The 17,370-nt window shown below is 44.9% G+C and overlaps 1 protein-coding gene across 3 annotated transcripts in view; it reads left to right on the forward strand.

The window, feature by feature from the left end:
• The window catches only part of GLIPR2 (GLI pathogenesis related 2), a 41,947-nt gene that overhangs the window by 10,346 nt on the left and 14,231 nt on the right, over positions 1-17,370 (forward strand). For 2 of the 3 annotated variants that reach the window (XM_035898999.1, XM_035899000.1), the window contains exon 3: positions 16,517-16,625. In XM_035898999.1, coding sequence (XP_035754892.1) covers positions 16,517-16,625 — 109 coding nt within the window. Of the gene's footprint in view, positions 1-3,221; positions 3,527-16,516; positions 16,626-17,370 lie in introns of those variants that run through there. The other variant, XM_035898998.1, reaches the window with a different exon arrangement.

The raw sequence follows: 17,370 nt of genomic DNA on the forward strand, positions 1-17,370 counted from the left end.
CGTCGTGTTTAGAGAAGGCTGGGAGGCATACACACCTCTTTGGCAGGGCTTACGTACGACATATATGTTGTCATATGTCTGTCCCAGTCTGTGTGGGCACCTTACTGGACCTGATTCATACCAACTGATGGAACGAGTTAATGATTCAAAACATTAATGTTGACAGGCATTTGCATCGGCTGGACCCATCAGAGCATGCACCGGTGAAAAGGTTCATCTCAGGCCTTCTTAAACGTGCCTGAAGCTGCCTGCAAGCAGTTGGGGATCTGCATCGGCAGCAGCTGGCCAGCTGTTGCTGCATCCCTTGCACTGCTGAAAAAGAACAGAAATCCGCAGGCTGCAATCCGTGATGCTGCTGGGGCCCTGGCAACAGCCACGCGGCTGGTGCAGCGTCCCACTGCAGGCTGGGGGACAGCAATGAGAAACCGCTGGTGGGGAGGGGTGCAGGAAGCTTCCAGAAGAGACAGGGAAGCAAAGCAGGGGGAGGAGGTGGCACCAGAGGAAGTTATGAGACTGCGAGCATTAGGGTCAGTCACATCAAGGTGAGGAGAAGCGGTTGATGCGGACGGGTGAAATGGATTTGCTTTGTTGGGAGAAAAGGGCAGGTAGGGTGGGAGGAGGAATCTGGTTTGTCATCCGAATGGCACATACTTGGTTTGACACCAAAATCTTAGCCACAGGTTTTCAGGATGCAGGTGAAATAGCTCCACTGCAGATGAATTCTCTCTAACTCCCTGATTGTAATGACTCAAGGACTTCCTTTCAAATTGCATTTTTCCTCCTTATGTGCTCTATAACCTATTTCCAGAAAGAATATTTATTACACCAGTCTTTCCTAGTTAAGTGTTACTTTTTCTAGCCAGCTGTTTTTGTTCTGTTTTCCTTTTAGCAGAAAGATGGAACAATTAAAAATGAGTCAATCCACACTGTACTTTTTTTTGCATCTTTTCCAGAAATGTTTAGGAGGCGTTGCTATAGGAGGCAGAGTGCTGGACTCAGATCTGATTGTGTCAGGGTGTTTCTGTTTCTGTAAGACAGTTTCCAGTGCCCACTGTTGGATAATACCAGTGTCATCCTAGTATTTTCTCTGTGCAAAGGAATCATGCAGTAATTAAAAAAGCATGTGTTTGGAGGCTGTCTGATACATCATGAAGTGAATGGGAAATCCCGTTTGTTGCCACTCAGATTCCAGTATGTTTGCTACTACCTGAGACTGGTAAAAGGATATTAATGATTTACAGTTTGCAAATTGCTCTAGCAGAGGCTTTTATTTAATCACTTCCATTATTTTCAAAGACTTGCTTACATTCTTAATTATTAGTGTACATACTTCCTCCAAGTTTCCATCTGATAAGATCAGCAATATTCGTTAGTGTGGAAATTTCAGCAGGTAATGATAAAATGCTAAAAAAGCCCAGCTCCCCCCTTCCTCTTTGTTTTTGTGTATCTCAGCTTACATTGCTTTCCAGCCTCTGATGATTCATTGCGATTACCTTGTACCGAGACTTTTCACATTTCATGCCTGAGCAGTGATTTTGGTTTCCTTGTTTGCTGATCAGAAAAAGCACCACTCCCCCCCCCCATAGGTAACACTGGATTTTGGCCAGCTCAGAGAAACCCTCTTTTCCAAGTTATGATTGCGCAGGATGTTGTGAAAACGGCATGCAGGTGTCTCTGGTCACTTTTGAAGACCTTGATGCTGTTTTCTTAGTAGCAGTCCAGGTCCCAAGGGGATGTTGCTTTATAATGCAGCTGAATATTATAAAGATCTAAACCATAAACAGTATAAAATATAACAATCAACTATGAGGATATAAATGAACATTTCAAATACCAGAGACTCCCAAGTATGCAACTTTAAATTGCCTTCTACTCCTTGTCACGGCCGTAGGGTGGCACGGGGTCTGGCTGAGCATTGACTTATGTCCTAGGAATAGGACAACCCAGTATTTCATGTTCAGTAGAGCGTTTTAGAGGCTAGGGTTCACAGACTGGCCCACGGTTTGTTCACTCCTGCAAGCAAATAAAGACAGCGCCTTTTGCCTCCAGATGAAGGGCTCTGATAGTACCAGCTCCAGCTCTCCACCGAGCTCCTCCACCAACTGCTGCCACTCAGGGAAGAGGGAGAAGGAAGAGATTTCCTTCTGCGCCTCCTCTGACCTTGTCCTCCTGCTCTGCTGCTGGCCTTCCTACCAGCCAAGGGAAGCGCCGGGCAGCTGTGAAGATGAGTGCGGTCTCACGCCCCATGGTTTCCTCTTCTGGGTGGTGATCGGTTGTCCCCTTACTTCTTCTTGGTGATCCCATCAGCTGTGAGATAGTGACACCCCCTTGGCCTGCATTTCAGCCTTGCCAGTGAAGCAACCTCAGGAGGAGCTGTGAGTCGGTGAAGGGACGTTGTCTTTCCCCACCTGCTGCTGCTACTTGTTTAAAAAGGGAAAAAAAAAAACCAAAAAACCCTACATCTTTTTATTTCTGAGTTTTCTTTTCTCGTTGTGAAGCTCAGCCTCTCAAGGTAGATAAAGGATAATTAAAACCTGGTGAGCCAAGCAGACTTGGCACAAAGCCAAGTAGAACCTCGAAATTCTGAAAGGTGCTGTAGAAAAATTGGGAAGCATTAACCTCAGATGATTTTTTTGTGATGATGAGAAGATGAAAGTTGGAAAGACGTCACTGAATTGCTGTTTGGAGAGGTGCAGCGCTTCTGAAGTTAAATCCAAGTACCATGTTCGCCGTAATTGAAGTAGCTAATATTTGCCAGATTATCTGGAGGTATTCTGATGTAGTGTGAAGATAACAGTGGCACAGCGTGCTTGCGCAGATAAAATGAGGCATACGCACACCTGACTCATTTTACAGAAATACACCATCAGCACGGTTCCTGTTTAACCTGCAAAACCTTACGCTGCATTTTACTAACACCCTCCACAGTTGATGTCATAATGGTGCAGAAATGGTTTCATTTTAGATGTGAAATGTAGTTATACTTTGTCCTGTCTTATCACTCCCCTGTTTCAACTGTACGTACAGTAACCGGGTAAAACTTTAGCAATTGAGCTGTATGAACTAACGTGATGGGTTATGCCCGCTGTGGCAGCAGAATTATTTGTCAGCAGAATTTCTTTTTGCAGCCTCCTCTTATCAGAAGGCAGCTGCGATTACTAAGCTAAATTGGTATGTGAAACCATATGGTGTTTTGGAGCTGCTTGGTTACTGTGGAGGATAAATAACTCCTGACCCTAAACAGGATCTTTTTAAGAAAAAAAAAAGTGGTGTCCCTCTGCCTTATAAGGCATGGGCAGGCTTACTCCGGCGCTGAAGAAGGGGCGGTAACGGGTTCATGCTGCCGAGTATTCTCGGGCAGCGGTCGCAGGCGACTGGAGAAGTTGCGCTGAAACTGCAAAGGCTTCGTCCCCGGCGCTTGGCAGCGGAATTCAGCGAAGAGAGGAGGCAGCAGGTGAAATTTAAAATAAAAAACCCAAACACCAAAACCCAAACCAACCCAGCTACTTGATCATGGGAAAATCAGGTGAGCAAATGCCTTCGTGCAGTTGGCTATGTATTCTTACGATGTCCGTGCCTGGGTTTGTGCTTGGAAAGCGTTGCTAAAGCATTAGTGGCTTTCCCCGGAGAAAGCCGCTTTCGTTTGTGCGTGGTACAGCCTGGGAGGAGCTTTCTGGCATAGGGTTAGATTAAAAAAAAAAAAAAAGCAAGAAAAACGACTCCCCCTCCTCAACCTGAACAACGCAGAGGTAGTTGTATTAGATACGGTTTCTGTATTGTAACTGATAATGGGTAGGCTTTGCTGTGTGAAATAATTAGGAGCCCCATAGCTTTAAAATCATCCTGTGTCTCACTGCCTGACAAAGCCTACCTGCCCTGCAGACAGGCAGCAGGATGCTTTGAGGGGGGAAGCTTTTTATCAGCCTTCCTGCTGGGAGGATTTAGATTTAAGATTTGTTTACCGTTTCCCCAAGGGTAGCCTTGCTCAGGTCCTCCCTCTCCCCCCAGCTGTGCAGATACTTGTGAAGCCTCTCCCTGCTGCTGGCTGCTTTGTGGGTCCTTTCCCCACTGCCGCTGGCTGTCTGCGTGCCCTGCTCCGATGGCCTTGGCTGGGGGAGACTCCTCCGAAGCTGGCCAGGGACCTTAAGAAAAGAGAGCTCGTGCCCAAGGCTTTCTCCATCTTTGCCCTGTTAAAGAGTCATGAGGGAAAATCTGTGCCAATCTTCTGAAACGGCTGTGAAACGGGATGGTTTATTTTTGTTCTTGTGGTTAGGACATTATTTCTGTGACAAATCAGAGCCTGGCGGCAGATTGTCTGCCTGTCCTGTGCCCGAACAGCACGTATGGGAGATGGTCAGCAAAACCTAGCACTTGGTTCACTCAAAACCATAGGCCTCTTCTGGAAAAACTCGAGGAAAATCTTTGTGCGGGTAGTAGCACTTTAATGGGCCATAGCATGGGTGTGTTGAGTTTCTTTTTTCTTTTTTTAAAGGTCAGCATCCTAGATGAGATCAGAGCTGCCTGCAAATGTGACTGTACAGGGCTTACTGGTGTGACACCCTGTCCAGGTGCAGCACTGTATAGCTGCCAGCGAGTGGTTTTGGCCCCGTGTCCTGGAAGCTGCGTGGGTTTTCAAGCATATTGAGATTTAGTAAATAACCTTACAGCAATTTAAATAACTGTAGCTGCTCAGTAATAACAAGTTCAGCACTTCCTTGCTAATAGCATAAAAAGCGCAAATACCAGAAAAGTTTCGCGTCTGTATGTTACATTAGCAAAGCTAACTGGGCAAAAGCAGTAGAGGTACTACAGTGTGCACCTCCCAGTCCCAAAATGCTGAAAATCTCCTCTTGTTTCAAGATAGGCAAATTGCTAATACAGTCATAAGGCAATTACTGTCTTTGTTATTTCCTGCACGTTTATTACTGCATGTTAGTTGGGTTGGTCCAAGCTTAGGAGCAACGAGAGACCAGAAACTGCTTTTGCCAAAGCTTGGCTATTGTTTGCATCCCTAAGTAGTTACACAAAAAGAGCTTGAGATCTAAGTACCTGTTTGAAATATTTTGTCACTTGTGTCATGCTTTTCAAGTCAGTGGTAAACTGGGTCCAGGTTACTGTCGTTGAGCTGGATGTGGTATTTTTAGATGAACCATAAAAATGAGATCCTGTCCCGACAATTGGTTTATTGACTAAATCCCATCTGCCCTTTCCAGTGTGTTGAAGTCTTTAAATTCCTGTCTGAGATCATTCAGTGTGGTTTGCCTTTGAATGGGTGAGAGCAGCTATTTTTTTCCTTTTAAAGAGTACTGCTTCCTCTGCGTTTTGTGTAAAATATCTCCTGTTCCTGCTGCAGTGCTCCTGAGGACACAGTGCGGGCAGGTTTCTCTATACTGGGATGTATGGAAGAGTAACAGGCTGGGGTCTGTCTGACCTCCAGAGCACTTGTGCCTCTCCTGGCTGAGAAAGATTAAGGTGGAGATTACCTGCAGGTATAAGTTTAAGGGTGCTTGTCCTGGTTTCAGCTGGGATTCTCTACTCCATCCCACCGGGGGGGAGCGAGCAAGCGGCTGCGTGGTGCTGAGTTGCCAGCTAGGGTTAAACCATGACAGTGCTCTAATTCATGTGAAGTGGGGCCACTATTTCAGGAAAAAAGTCTTTAGTTTCTTTAACTTCCTATCTTTGATAAATCTGTCTTGAGGCCTAAGTATCCCCAGGCAAAGAAATCCTGCTATTGAAAACCTCAGTTCTTTGATAGAAGCTCCCTAATAACATGTTGCTACTAGCTGTGGGATATGTTTGAAGCGACATTGGTTGCAAGTATCAGAGCTGGAGACTTAGCATTGGTTTTGCTTCATGGAGTAGAGCTGAGCGCTGGAAGGCATCGATGCCTCTGACTCAGCTTTCTTCCCTGGAAGCTGCAGGCTGCTAAAACCAAATGCATACTGAAACTCCCTCAGCAGATTTAGAAAAACCCCTCCCACGCCCCTAACACCTGCAAATACTTAAGCTAGACATGGGGACCCACTCTGCCCTCCCCTGGTCTGGTCTTTTTTGGACAGCGTTTGGACTGGGGGGTGGCACAGGCTCCCCTCCCTGCAGAGCCCGAACCGCAAAGACCGGGGTAAGTCTTTTCTGCAGGAAATGAGGCGATGGTGAGCTGGCCGCTCTGCCAAGCCCTGTTGCCAAGACTGTCGTTTCGGCGGGGCCGTGACCCCCCAGCAGCTGTGCGCGGTCGGAGGCCGGGGTCCCACGGGGAGCCCTCGCCCCGGTGGGGACATCCACACCAGCAGCTGCGGGCGATGCTGGGGGAAGCAGCTGGCTGCCAGCTCCGCTCCTGGAGCGCGGGGATTTCTCCTGCACGGTGGAAGTCTCCGAAAAGGCTGGGGTGGTGGCTGACGGTGGCTGCTAAAAGTCTCATTTCTTCCGCTTCCCCTTCGGCCCTGCCTGGTGGGGGAAGGGAGCTTGCCCCGCTCACTCCCTAAAAACCAAGCGGAGGTGACGGTGGGGGGATTGCCCTGTTTCTTCTGGCTAGTGGGTGCAGGCGCTGTGGGATGAAGACAGGAACGGGCTCAGTAAATATTGGCTGTCTTCTTACAGTGTTTGGTTTTCTTTTCTTTTTCCCTTTCTGCAAATGTGGGTGGGACTCCAGAGAAAGTGCTGGGAGTTACCCACTGCGCCACTTGTTGAGTCAGTACAAAAAAAAGGGCCGAGAAACGGGGTTAACAAAAAAAAAGAAGGTAACCAAACTCAGTGCAGTTTTCCGTGCTGTTTTTAATCTTCCTTAGAAGCACATGCGGGTTTTAACTCTTTAAAGATGCCCCTTTGGAGCACAGTAAAAAGGACCTGTTTTTTCTGCGGAACAAGCTACATCTTCAGCTGATCCAAAGGGCAAACTTGCACTCCCGCATCTGGGTAGGAGACAGCCATAGCGGGTTGCAACAGAAGTACAAGCGTACTAGAGAAGCGACCCGTTTGCTTTCTGAGAAGTGCGATGCTCGCAAGCTGCCAAAATGACAATGCGTTTCGTGCTGGCTGGTTTTGCAGGACCAGTGGGGAGAGAGGAAATGAATTTGTCCATGCTGCTAGCAACCAAGCGTTTGTGTTTGCTAACAGCGGGGCATTTGCAGAACTCCTTGTTAATGCAAGTTACTGTACTGGCTCTTTCTCTTTACACCAGAACTGAACTGGAGAGATGGGGGGGGGGAAAGGGCAGTTCAAAAATCAAGTTAATTCAATTAAAAACCCCGCACTTCTCCAGTTTCTGTATGTAGAAGACACTGCTTGCTTGGTTCAAGTTCAGTAAATGGCAGATAGAGACAATTCTGCCAGGAAGGCATCAGGCTTTGGCAGACAGTGTTCTGGGCCCAATTTTTACCTGTCTGTTGAACCACCAGGGATTTGGTTGGGGGAGAGGAGGAGAATGCAGCAGCCATCCTGTGCAACAGCGGTTAATCCTGTTGCCTGGCTGATTAGTAGCCTTAGCTCCTCATGCTCAAGACAGATAAATACCAAAACAAGTACGAAGGGCTCACAAAGAATAAGATGGAATGTGATGGTCTGTAGTAACCGAGATACCTACCAAGGTTTCCCGTGACATAGAGTTGCACATCAAAACCCAGCAGCTCTTTCTGAATCCTCCAAGAAATCTTTCTTAAAAAAAAAAAGAAAAAGAGGAAGAAGGCTTTTATTACTGGAATTCAGTGAAAACATTCAAACCCTTGGTTTTCTCTCAGTGCAGTCGATAGATTCTATCTTGTCTAGATTTGAATTTGCCTTTAGTTGCTGCTCTATGTGCAAGCAGAAAAAGTATGAGAAAATGAGTCTCTTGATTGTAACTGCTTTGTTGTTTATTGCATATCTCAACAGACCAGACGGCTATTTCAGATCGCTATTTTGGTAGAGGCCGCACTGTTCTCCACAAGATTAGCTGGAGCATATCTGTGTTATGTTTTTACAGGCAGATGTAAGCAAGTTCTGCCCGGTCTGCACAGCTGCTCTGCCAGAGCTGGGCTGGGTGGCCCTGCAGGGGTGGGTGGGCAGCCAACAACCCCATGCAAGCAGGTATTGAGGAGGCGGCAGTAGCCTGGGGTGTTGTGGAGGAAGGCCACCACAAACGTTATTTCATACCATTTCATGTTGACTGGACTGAGTTACCAGAGTGAATCTCGGCTTTCAACAGAAATCATGTGGGCTTTGCTTGGTCTCAGCTTTAAGTGTGATCACCGCAGAGCTGCGTGATACGCCAAGTCAGGTGTCCTTCTGAAGCTTCGCCATGCCACCATTGCAGCAGCAGGGTTTGGGAGCCATCTTCTAATTTAGGTTGTAAGGGCTGTCCTTGGATGTACACCTGCGGGTCACAAAGCTGAGATGGGCTTGCACACGTTGCTGAGGTCTCCATGCCCTCTTGTAAACACAGATATGGGGGGGCAGGGGGGCACTTTGCCATGAGATAGCTGTGATGATAGTTTGTGATAGGTGGGTTTTAAGAAGTTATTGAATATGTGCTTAATCATACCCTGTGTGTTCATTTGTCACACTGGTAAATTCTGTGGGCCATTGGCACGCATCGGGCATTTAAGTGACCCTCAGTAAGTGATTTGAGGTGAACAGTGGAAGGGTATAACATGTTCTTGAATTTGCCCTTGTGAAAGCCCATTTATAAAACAGAGCTCTTGGCTTAGAATCAGAGAAGGGTTGAGGTTGGAAGAGATGTCTGGAGGTCATCTGGTCCAACCTCCCTGCTCAAGCAGGGCCACTTAGAGCCGGTTGCCCAGAACCATGTCCAGAGGGCTTTTGAATATCTCCAAGGATGGAGACTCCACAACCTCTCAGGGCAACCTGTGCCAGTACTCGGTCACCCTTACAGTGACAAAGTGTTTCTTGACATCCAGACTTTGATAGTTCTTCTATAGCTTCTACAGCAGCACTGTATGGGGACTTAGGGCCATGAGGAGTATATTCCCCTGAACAGTCCCCATGGCAGGTCACAGAAGGGGATGTCCGTGACACAATGTTGTACGTGTGGCACTTCCTTTCTGGAGAGATGCAAAGGGCTTCCCTTTGGAATTGCAGTCCCTGAATGTAGGCATGCGTGTACATTCCTTGCATATACTGCAGTCTCTTTTTCTTTGGCTCCCAAGCCCTAGGCCAGAGCATAAGCAACAGGAGCTGCAGAAGGAACATTGAAATCAAGAGGTTTAAAGATTTGGGGGTTTAGGTGAAAATTTTACCTTCCAGGGGGTGGTGTGGGGGCAATATGCCTATTGGATCCTTTAAATTTATTATATTCAGTCTTATATTATATATATTATGTAAGGAAGAGCTCACTGCAGGGGGGTTGGACTGGATGACCTTTGAAGGTCCCTTCCAACCCACACTATTGTATGATTCTATGAAATAAAGACTGTGTTTTTCAAGATTCTGAGTTACGAGAACTGGGGTTTAGCCTGTCGAGCAGGGGGATGAGAATGAGATGATGCAATTGATAGCAAACATGGGTAAAGAAAGCTTGCTGTGTCTCCCTGCCTGGCCTGGACTACTGGATAGGTGAGTTTACACATCAGTGATCAGAAGAAATGTGCATGTCCGTATTTCCATGCCTCAGGGAGGTGCATAAATAAACATACTTTGAGCATTGCCACAGCTAGCTTGGATGTCCTTGGCAGAAAAGCAAGGTGGAGGGTGTTGGAGCTAATGAGATGAAAGCTAGTTCAGGTACACCTACCCCAAGCCGTGGTAGAACATAAATGGTAGAGGTATAAAATGGTGGAGCATGTCCCAAGAGAAGTAGGATAGTTCTTCTACATTTCTTCTGTTCTTCTTTGCAAAATTCTTCACTTTCTAAAGGCTTGGGTTGGCACCCAACAGCTAACAGAGCTATGCAAAATGAACTTGGCACTGCGTACCAGCAGGGTTCTCTCTCTTGCTGCCCTTAGAAGCACAACATCCACAGAGCACAAGAATATGCAGCATCCAAAATATGAATAAGTGACCAGCAAAAATTACTCAAGTTAGGTGTGCAAATGACTTAGAGAGGGCTTAGAGGAGCTACTTGCTGAGAGCATAGTATCATGCTCCTGTCATGCAGACATTGTTAGAAGGTGGAATTACAACCTAATGGCTGAAGCTCAGATTTGGTAGTAGGGAAGTTCTGATTTCTGGTGTTACTCATTAGTGAATACAAATGCACCTTATTTTCTTCATAAATAACTGTAATTAGAAACTCTAAGCAGATATGATGTTGGGGAGGGAGGAAGAGAAGAAATGGAGAAGATTGCTTCACTTTTTCCTCCTGCACACTGTGGTCAGTTCTACCACATGGAGGCTGCTTGGGGCTTTGTGTTTTGAAGCGTATGTACCCTAGGAATTGTGCGGTGATTAGATTTAAGAATACAAGGCCTTACTAATGAGAGGGTATCCTTAGCCTTTTTAAAGGGTTAGCAGCCTACTGATTAACTGTCTGCCAGGGTTGTCTGTGTGGGTGTGTGGCATAATTACAATATTTAGCTGTCCTCCGTGGAAGAACAGTAATAAAAATAATACTTTTGATTGTCTCTCATGCAAAGCCAGCACTGGCCTCTCTAGATGTAACGAGCAGTCAGTTCCAACCTTATGCAAGGTGACCACTCCAGGGTAGTGACTGCTTGCTGATGGGCTTGTTGGTCTGATGGTTTGGAGGAGAGAGGGGCTGCAAGCAGAGGACTTCTCCCCTCACCCTTGCCTCCAATGAAAGTGAGAACTTGGTTCTGCCAGTGCTCGAGACTGCTCATTAGTGTTGGGTTTTTTCTTTTTTCAATGCTTGTACCACAGAAGGCTCTGCTGCCTCTCAGAGCTCTGCAGTTTCCAGTTTACCAGGTGTTCCTTTTTAATCAGGACAGTCAATTGCCTAACAGTTTATGAAAGGCCTTAAGTGAGGAAGTAATCAACACTATTACAGCAAGAATAGGATTTGCAATCAAATAGTCACATGATTAATGTCATTGAAACATTATTACACCAGCGGCTTCGTATTCTCAGGCAGTATGCCTCAAATTGGGTATGGGGGAAAATAGTCTGTTACATCATATGGCACAGGTAATGCGCAGTTATTAAGTTGCCAGGTTGCTGTAGAGGAAACCCAGATCACAGAATGAGAGGGGGACTTTGTCCATCAGATTCAATTAACTCAGACATCTTACTGTTGTCCTGCAGCTCACCCCAGCGATAAGCAAGTGTGTAGGAAAAGTTCAGGCAAAACTGAATGCTGGAAGACATCAGAGAATCTCCTCCTGCAGAGGGATCTCCTGAGCCGAAGGGAAAGCTATTCTGAGCAGCCTGATAAACACAAGAACATTCCGGGAAACTACTCCCATTCAACCTCAAGTCTAATTATAACCCCCAATTCCTTTCATTCCCATAAGCAATGCTTTCTCCTCTGACTTTTAATAAGGTCATAGGATTTCAGGTTGGAAGGGAAATGGTGTACCAACAGTTACGATATCTCCCATAAATGCCTATTGTATGGAATGGAGATGTTGCCCCTTTCTTGAATTCTTGGTTCAAAGGTGTAAAAGAAGACAAAGAAACCCCACCCAGGATATAATGCTTTCTGAATAGATAGGATCATTTTATCGGTCCTTCCCTCCAGGATGTATATGTGATCTCATTTCTTCTGTATGTTTCCAAGCAATCAGCCAGTTTTGTTAAGGGTACAGGGGAGGTTAGCACTGAGGGAAGTCAGTTTTTATGGCTGGAAGTGATTCATGAATTGGAGCATGAGATCTGTGCTCCCAAATGACATATTTAGGAATAGCATTAAGGGCCAGTCTTTGAAGATGTTGCTGTCCCAAATGGGGAGCAAGAAGGTGCAGTCAAATACGGAGGAGTATTCGAACACATGGAATATCCCCTCCCTCTGGCACTGCAGAGGCCAACCGGTGTCACACCATCCTGGAGCCTCTGTGACTTCAAACCAAAGTGCTGAGTCAAAATGCAGTAGAGCCATAACTGTCCTCTTAGCGTTTCTCATGGCCGTTAAATACTTGTGGCTTCCCCATTGAAGGAACGTTATTCTCAGCGTGTGAAAGATTCAGCTGGGGATAGTGCCCAGGGAATGACATTTCAAGTGAGGGTAAAGATTATTGATAAAGATAATTAATAATATGTCAGGTATCTCAGAAAGGTCTAGATGAAAATGCAGTCATGAGAAGCTGGGATGTCTTCTACTCAAGAATTTTGTTTGTTTCCAATCTGTTCATATACTTCAACAAGTTTTTCGAAATAGTCATCTTCAGCTATCTGGGACAGTAATAAAGGACTTCTTGATGTAATTACACTGCAGTTCCCTGAAGCCTCGAACCATTTTTTTTTCACAAAGCTGTCAGGCATATTTAAAGTTGTATCTATCTGCCACATGCTCATTCCACGCCCCATTGCTCACAAAGCTGTCAGGCATATTTGAAGTTGTATCTGCCACATGCTCATTCCACGCCCCATTGCTGCTATCAGAGTAGGGTAGAGCAGTTCTGAAGAGTTAAGGGAGGCTGAAGAGATTTCAGTATTAAAGCAGAGCTACACTCAGTGTTTGAACAGTTACCCGATTACCTTCTTATGGGTTTTCTTTGCATTTGTGTCCTTTGCATATATTCTGCTGCTTGGCTTCTTTCTGCCAAAAAAATGCCAAGGTTGTTGGTATCAGGCTTTTGCATTTACCTCTTTCCAAAAGCGTGAGTCCTTTGAAGTGTATTTTGTAGCTTTCTTCAGGTATGTTGCTCTAGCCATTATACAAACACATGTCTAATTATTTATTTTGGGGCAGAATTGAAAGTTGAGGTCATTATCTCCACCTACACACATTGGGTGAAGAGTTGAGGCCTATGTCATGGTTCAAAGAAGGATTGAGACAAGCAGAATGGTACATTTCCATGTAGGATTCTACATCAAGTCCATTTCTTGTTGACTGTGTTATGTTAGTTATCTGAAAGCTAAACAGAAAAAAATAGTATGTATGGAAAGTACAAAATTGCCAGTGAAGATTTATCCATAAACAATAAGACAGAGAGCACTGAGAAGACAAGGATGCTTCTAGAAATGTATACTATGCTCTTTCTGGAATCACTGGGGTGGATACTTGATCATGAAAAGTATGCCCTTTTTGCTAGTCAAGTGTATGGCTGGTATAATGTTGTATGTCCTGAGTGGTGACATGAGGGCTGCCCACAGCATTTCCGTTGTGGAGGTATTGGGTGGAGAGGTTTCGTGTTAGAGTTTGTGGAATATTTTACTGTTACCCTTTCCACACATCATCTTGCAGTTCTGCAAGACCAGTGGAGCAGGTCCAGTTGGCTGCAAAGATGATGCAGAGCAGCTAGTATTGTGGAAGATAACTTGCTTCTGTTCTGATGTCCAAAGTAAGGGAAGAACAGAGCAGGAGACAACAGGGTTCAAAGAAGAGGCAGGAGGGATTCGGGCACGAAGAGCTCTTCACTTGGGAGAGACTGAATAGATTGGCACTGTTTAGAGAGAATAAGAGAATGGAGAAATAGAATACTCAGAAAAACAAATCTGATGGGGAAAGGCAACCTAGATGCCTCTGCTTACTTTTCTGTGGTCAGACAAAGCTGATCAATGAAACTGAAAGTCCAAAAACATAACAGCTGTAAGGTGTGCTCTGTACCACATCCATAGCCTGGAAATTCATTGTCACGTGCTGTCATTATCTTAGCCAATGTTCCAGGAGAATCTAAAATAGAGGTAAATAATTGAATAATGAGAAGCAAGCAAGTGTATCTAATACCTTTAGTTGTTTTACTTATTAAGCTGTGTAATGATTCGTGACCAAACCTAGCTTCCTGGCAGTAGGAAATAATTTTTTTTTTTAGCAGCTTAAGCAACCTAGATGAAGGGAAAAAAGTACGTCTCCAAAGCTGTTTGGGAAGCGGTTCCCATTTGGGTGGGAGCCTGAAAACTCCTGTTAACTCTCACTTTTAATGTCTGGCTTCTCAGTGTATGGAACATCGGTAAAATGGAAAAAACTTAACATGTCTTCCAAAACAAATCTGAAATACATTTGGCAGTTGGGTGTCCCTCTCCACACATCAGCATGCGCGAGAGAAGCTGTGCAGAGGGAGGCGGTTAGCACATGAGCTTGAGTCACGGTAGATAAGCGTTTCTATAGCAGCCACCTTTGAGGGAAGGGGGGGGTGGAGGTTCTCTAGGGACAGCATAGCGGTGCCTGCCGTGCCTAGAAGAAACTCAGTTTTGTCCATGTCTTGTTGGTCTTTGTAAGTCAAAATGTTAGGATGGAGCTGGGTGATGCTGTAATGACTGACAATTGACAAAGCCTGTATTTCAGCTAACTTTTTTTTATTTTTTTTTAAATTTCAATTTGTTGTTGTCCTTGAGAACAAATAATTAGAATAGACACTTTCACACTTGCAGGTCAGATTGTTTATCTACTATTTAATGCTGAGGGGATGAGATATTAAGTCTAGGTGATAACAGCCACAAGCTTTAAGATGGCCTCATGGAGAAAAACGCAGCCTGGAGCATGTGAGGCAACTTCCAAAGCCGTGTATTTCAACTGCTTTGATTTGCAGGCTGTCGTAACATTTTCCTGCTGGAAGCATGGGCCCCTGCATCAGTGAAGTTAAGTGAACAGGCTGTAGGCTTGCTTTCCTCAGTGACCTATGGGAGATGTCTTAGAAACAGGCATCTTAGAAGCCCTGCTTGATGCAGCAGATGAGAGGTTTAGGCCTCTGGGCGGATAGAATCAGTGAGCTGTGAGCGATGGCAGTAAGAGTGATGGGACAGGCTTGTTAGCAAAAGGGTGTGTGGGTGCTTAAGCACCAGAGTTGAGGTGCCTGTTTTGTTTGATGATATGCAACTTGTGACACACAAAATTGAAGAAAAACCTAAGAGAAGGAAGGTGGTGGGCAGATCGCATCTCGCTCTCAACAGGGTTCCTGTTGCTGTCTTATGCCAACAATTATATATGGAAAAAAAATCAATGTTGATGGAGAATATATTAGATATGTGTCCACAATGACACTTTAGTCTGGAAAAGGTCAACCCAACTTCAGACTGTGTTCAAAAGGTTTAAGGTACTGCGTCATGGCTTTCTGTGTGCATTGGATATTGAGATTATCTGAGGCTACTGTATTATCCTAAAGCTGCTGGGGAAACTGGAGAGAACTCTGAGAACAGCTTAAAGCATGAGCGTGGGTTGGGTAATCACCTCAGGAAAAAGTTATGAGAGCAATATGTGCAAACTGACAGCTCTGCTGTGGGAAAATGCATCATTCCAAACAGCAGAATAGTGTACACGCTAACGAGGGAGAGAATGATTGATTATAGCTGTTAGGATCGAGTGGCAAGAGGAAGTTGAGAAAGCTGAGCTTAATACCAGGAAACACTTTCTAGTCATGAGGTCTATTTGGGCTTCAAAAGCGTCTTACAAGGAAAATGACGGTAGTCGTGCTAATTAGCATATTCAGAAGTAAAGCTGATGTATCGTTAATGAATGTAGAAACCTGTATCACCGTAAAAGTGGAGTAAATGCTCAAAGATGTCTTGGCCTGTTCAGAAGCTTCAGCAATACAGAGAAAGTGAAACCTGTTTTTCTGCCCCAATACCCTGTTTCAGGTTCCAAGTTTCTCTTAAAGCAGCAAATTCCACAGGGTGACCAGTGCCAGGGAATATATTTTTTTTCCTGTGATTCTTGGGGAAAAAAATCAGCAAAGTCATAAAAGGAGGTAACATGAAATTGCCATTGAGGTGAATTGCACGGTGACTTGTTGCTTGTTCTCTGCCTTGTGCTGCTGCAAGTCCCATGTTTATCAGGGTACAAACAGGAGCTTTTTTAGAGCTTTGCAGTAACTTTGGAATTCAGATATTTACCAAATGCACTCTAGCACAGGGCAGAAAAAATCATCCATTTCTTTCCTTACCACTTGCTGTTTGTGAACAATTATTTGTCTTGAGCCAAACAAAGGTGCATTTTGAGACTTCTATGAATTTGTACTATATAATGAATAAAAAGAATGGTGCATGTTTCAAAGTATTTGGATAGTTCTGTGCGTTTTAGTATCTCTGTTTTCTTTAGGTGGTGTCTTGACTAATACAGAAAATTCTTGCATGCAGTGACAATAATTTGCATTGTTAGTGCATCTCCTCAAGAGACGTATGTGTCGCTTATTCTGAGACTTCTTTGCAATGGTGATGCAGTGCACTGAAATCTTAAAAGGCAAGTCAGTCAAACTAACCTTAAATCACCTTGCTACTCAGGAAAGGAATACAGTTTACATTTTTCTTCAACCTTTAGTGAGTCTGTACCATCCCAGCAGGAGTGCCTCTTAGAGTTAGTTCCTGGATGGAAGGCATTAACGGTTCATTTCATCCTACTCTCAGGTAACCAGGGTGGTGTTCTTCTGTTCTTCAGTCCAGGCTGGACCAGCGTCTTGGCTACGGGTTATGCTTTTTCTGTCTTCACTAATGTCTGTATTTGACAGACCTTTCCAATTTTTTGATGTGATTTCAGCTTCCAAACAATTTGCTGAAGAAGTCTTGAAAGCACACAATGACTACAGGAAGAAACACGGAGTCCCCCCATTAAAACTCTGCAAGAAGTTAAACAGAGGAGCCCAACAGTGAGTTCAGTCCTTTCTTTTCTCTGAGATCTGTGACACTTTTATCCATTAGGTTTGACTGTGCATACTGCAAAAATATTTGCCTTTTCACTTGCTGATATTCCATGAAGACTTGCTGGGTGAAAAGTGAGGGACTCTACTCTTTCTGTCTCCCTACCCAACCCTTTCTGACCCTTCTTTCTCCATCACGTAGCACCAGCTGGTCATGTGGACATTGCTTCTGTGGTCGCAACCGTATAAATCTTTCTTGCACCCTTTTCCAGATGTGGGCTGCATCTGTCTACACTGGTGTGTCTCCTCTGCAGAGGGTAGCTGCCTAAAACATGCTTCGCCACCTCCTCTGAAAGGTGATGGATTGTCATCTGCAGGAGAATATCCACTGCTGCTGAAATAGTGAGAAAAGAACTTCTTCATGGTAGGAAGTGATGCCTGGTCTCAGATCAACAGAATCAGAAGGAAGTAATTTCAGGTCAAATTGTCTATCTCCCTGCCCCAAAGGCAAAATCAGTATACGTTGTTCTCTAGTCTGTCAGGCAGGATGCATCTTACCTCTTCTCCAGTGCTGAAGACTGCACAACTTCTTGCCAGTCTAATGTACAGTGGATCCATCTTCCTGCTGTCTGACTTAGGTTTTCCTTACGGAAATTTGAGTCCAATACTGCTTGACCTCTTTGCTGTACACACGACAACCAGATTATTTCCTTTTCCCTTTACAGCAACCTCTTTCAAAGTAGATTTGAAAATC

Source organism: Egretta garzetta, unplaced genomic scaffold (genome assembly GCF_000687185.1).
Source record: "Egretta garzetta isolate BGI_Z169 unplaced genomic scaffold, ASM68718v1 scaffold88, whole genome shotgun sequence".
NCBI classification, from domain to species: domain Eukaryota; kingdom Metazoa; phylum Chordata; class Aves; order Pelecaniformes; family Ardeidae; genus Egretta; species Egretta garzetta.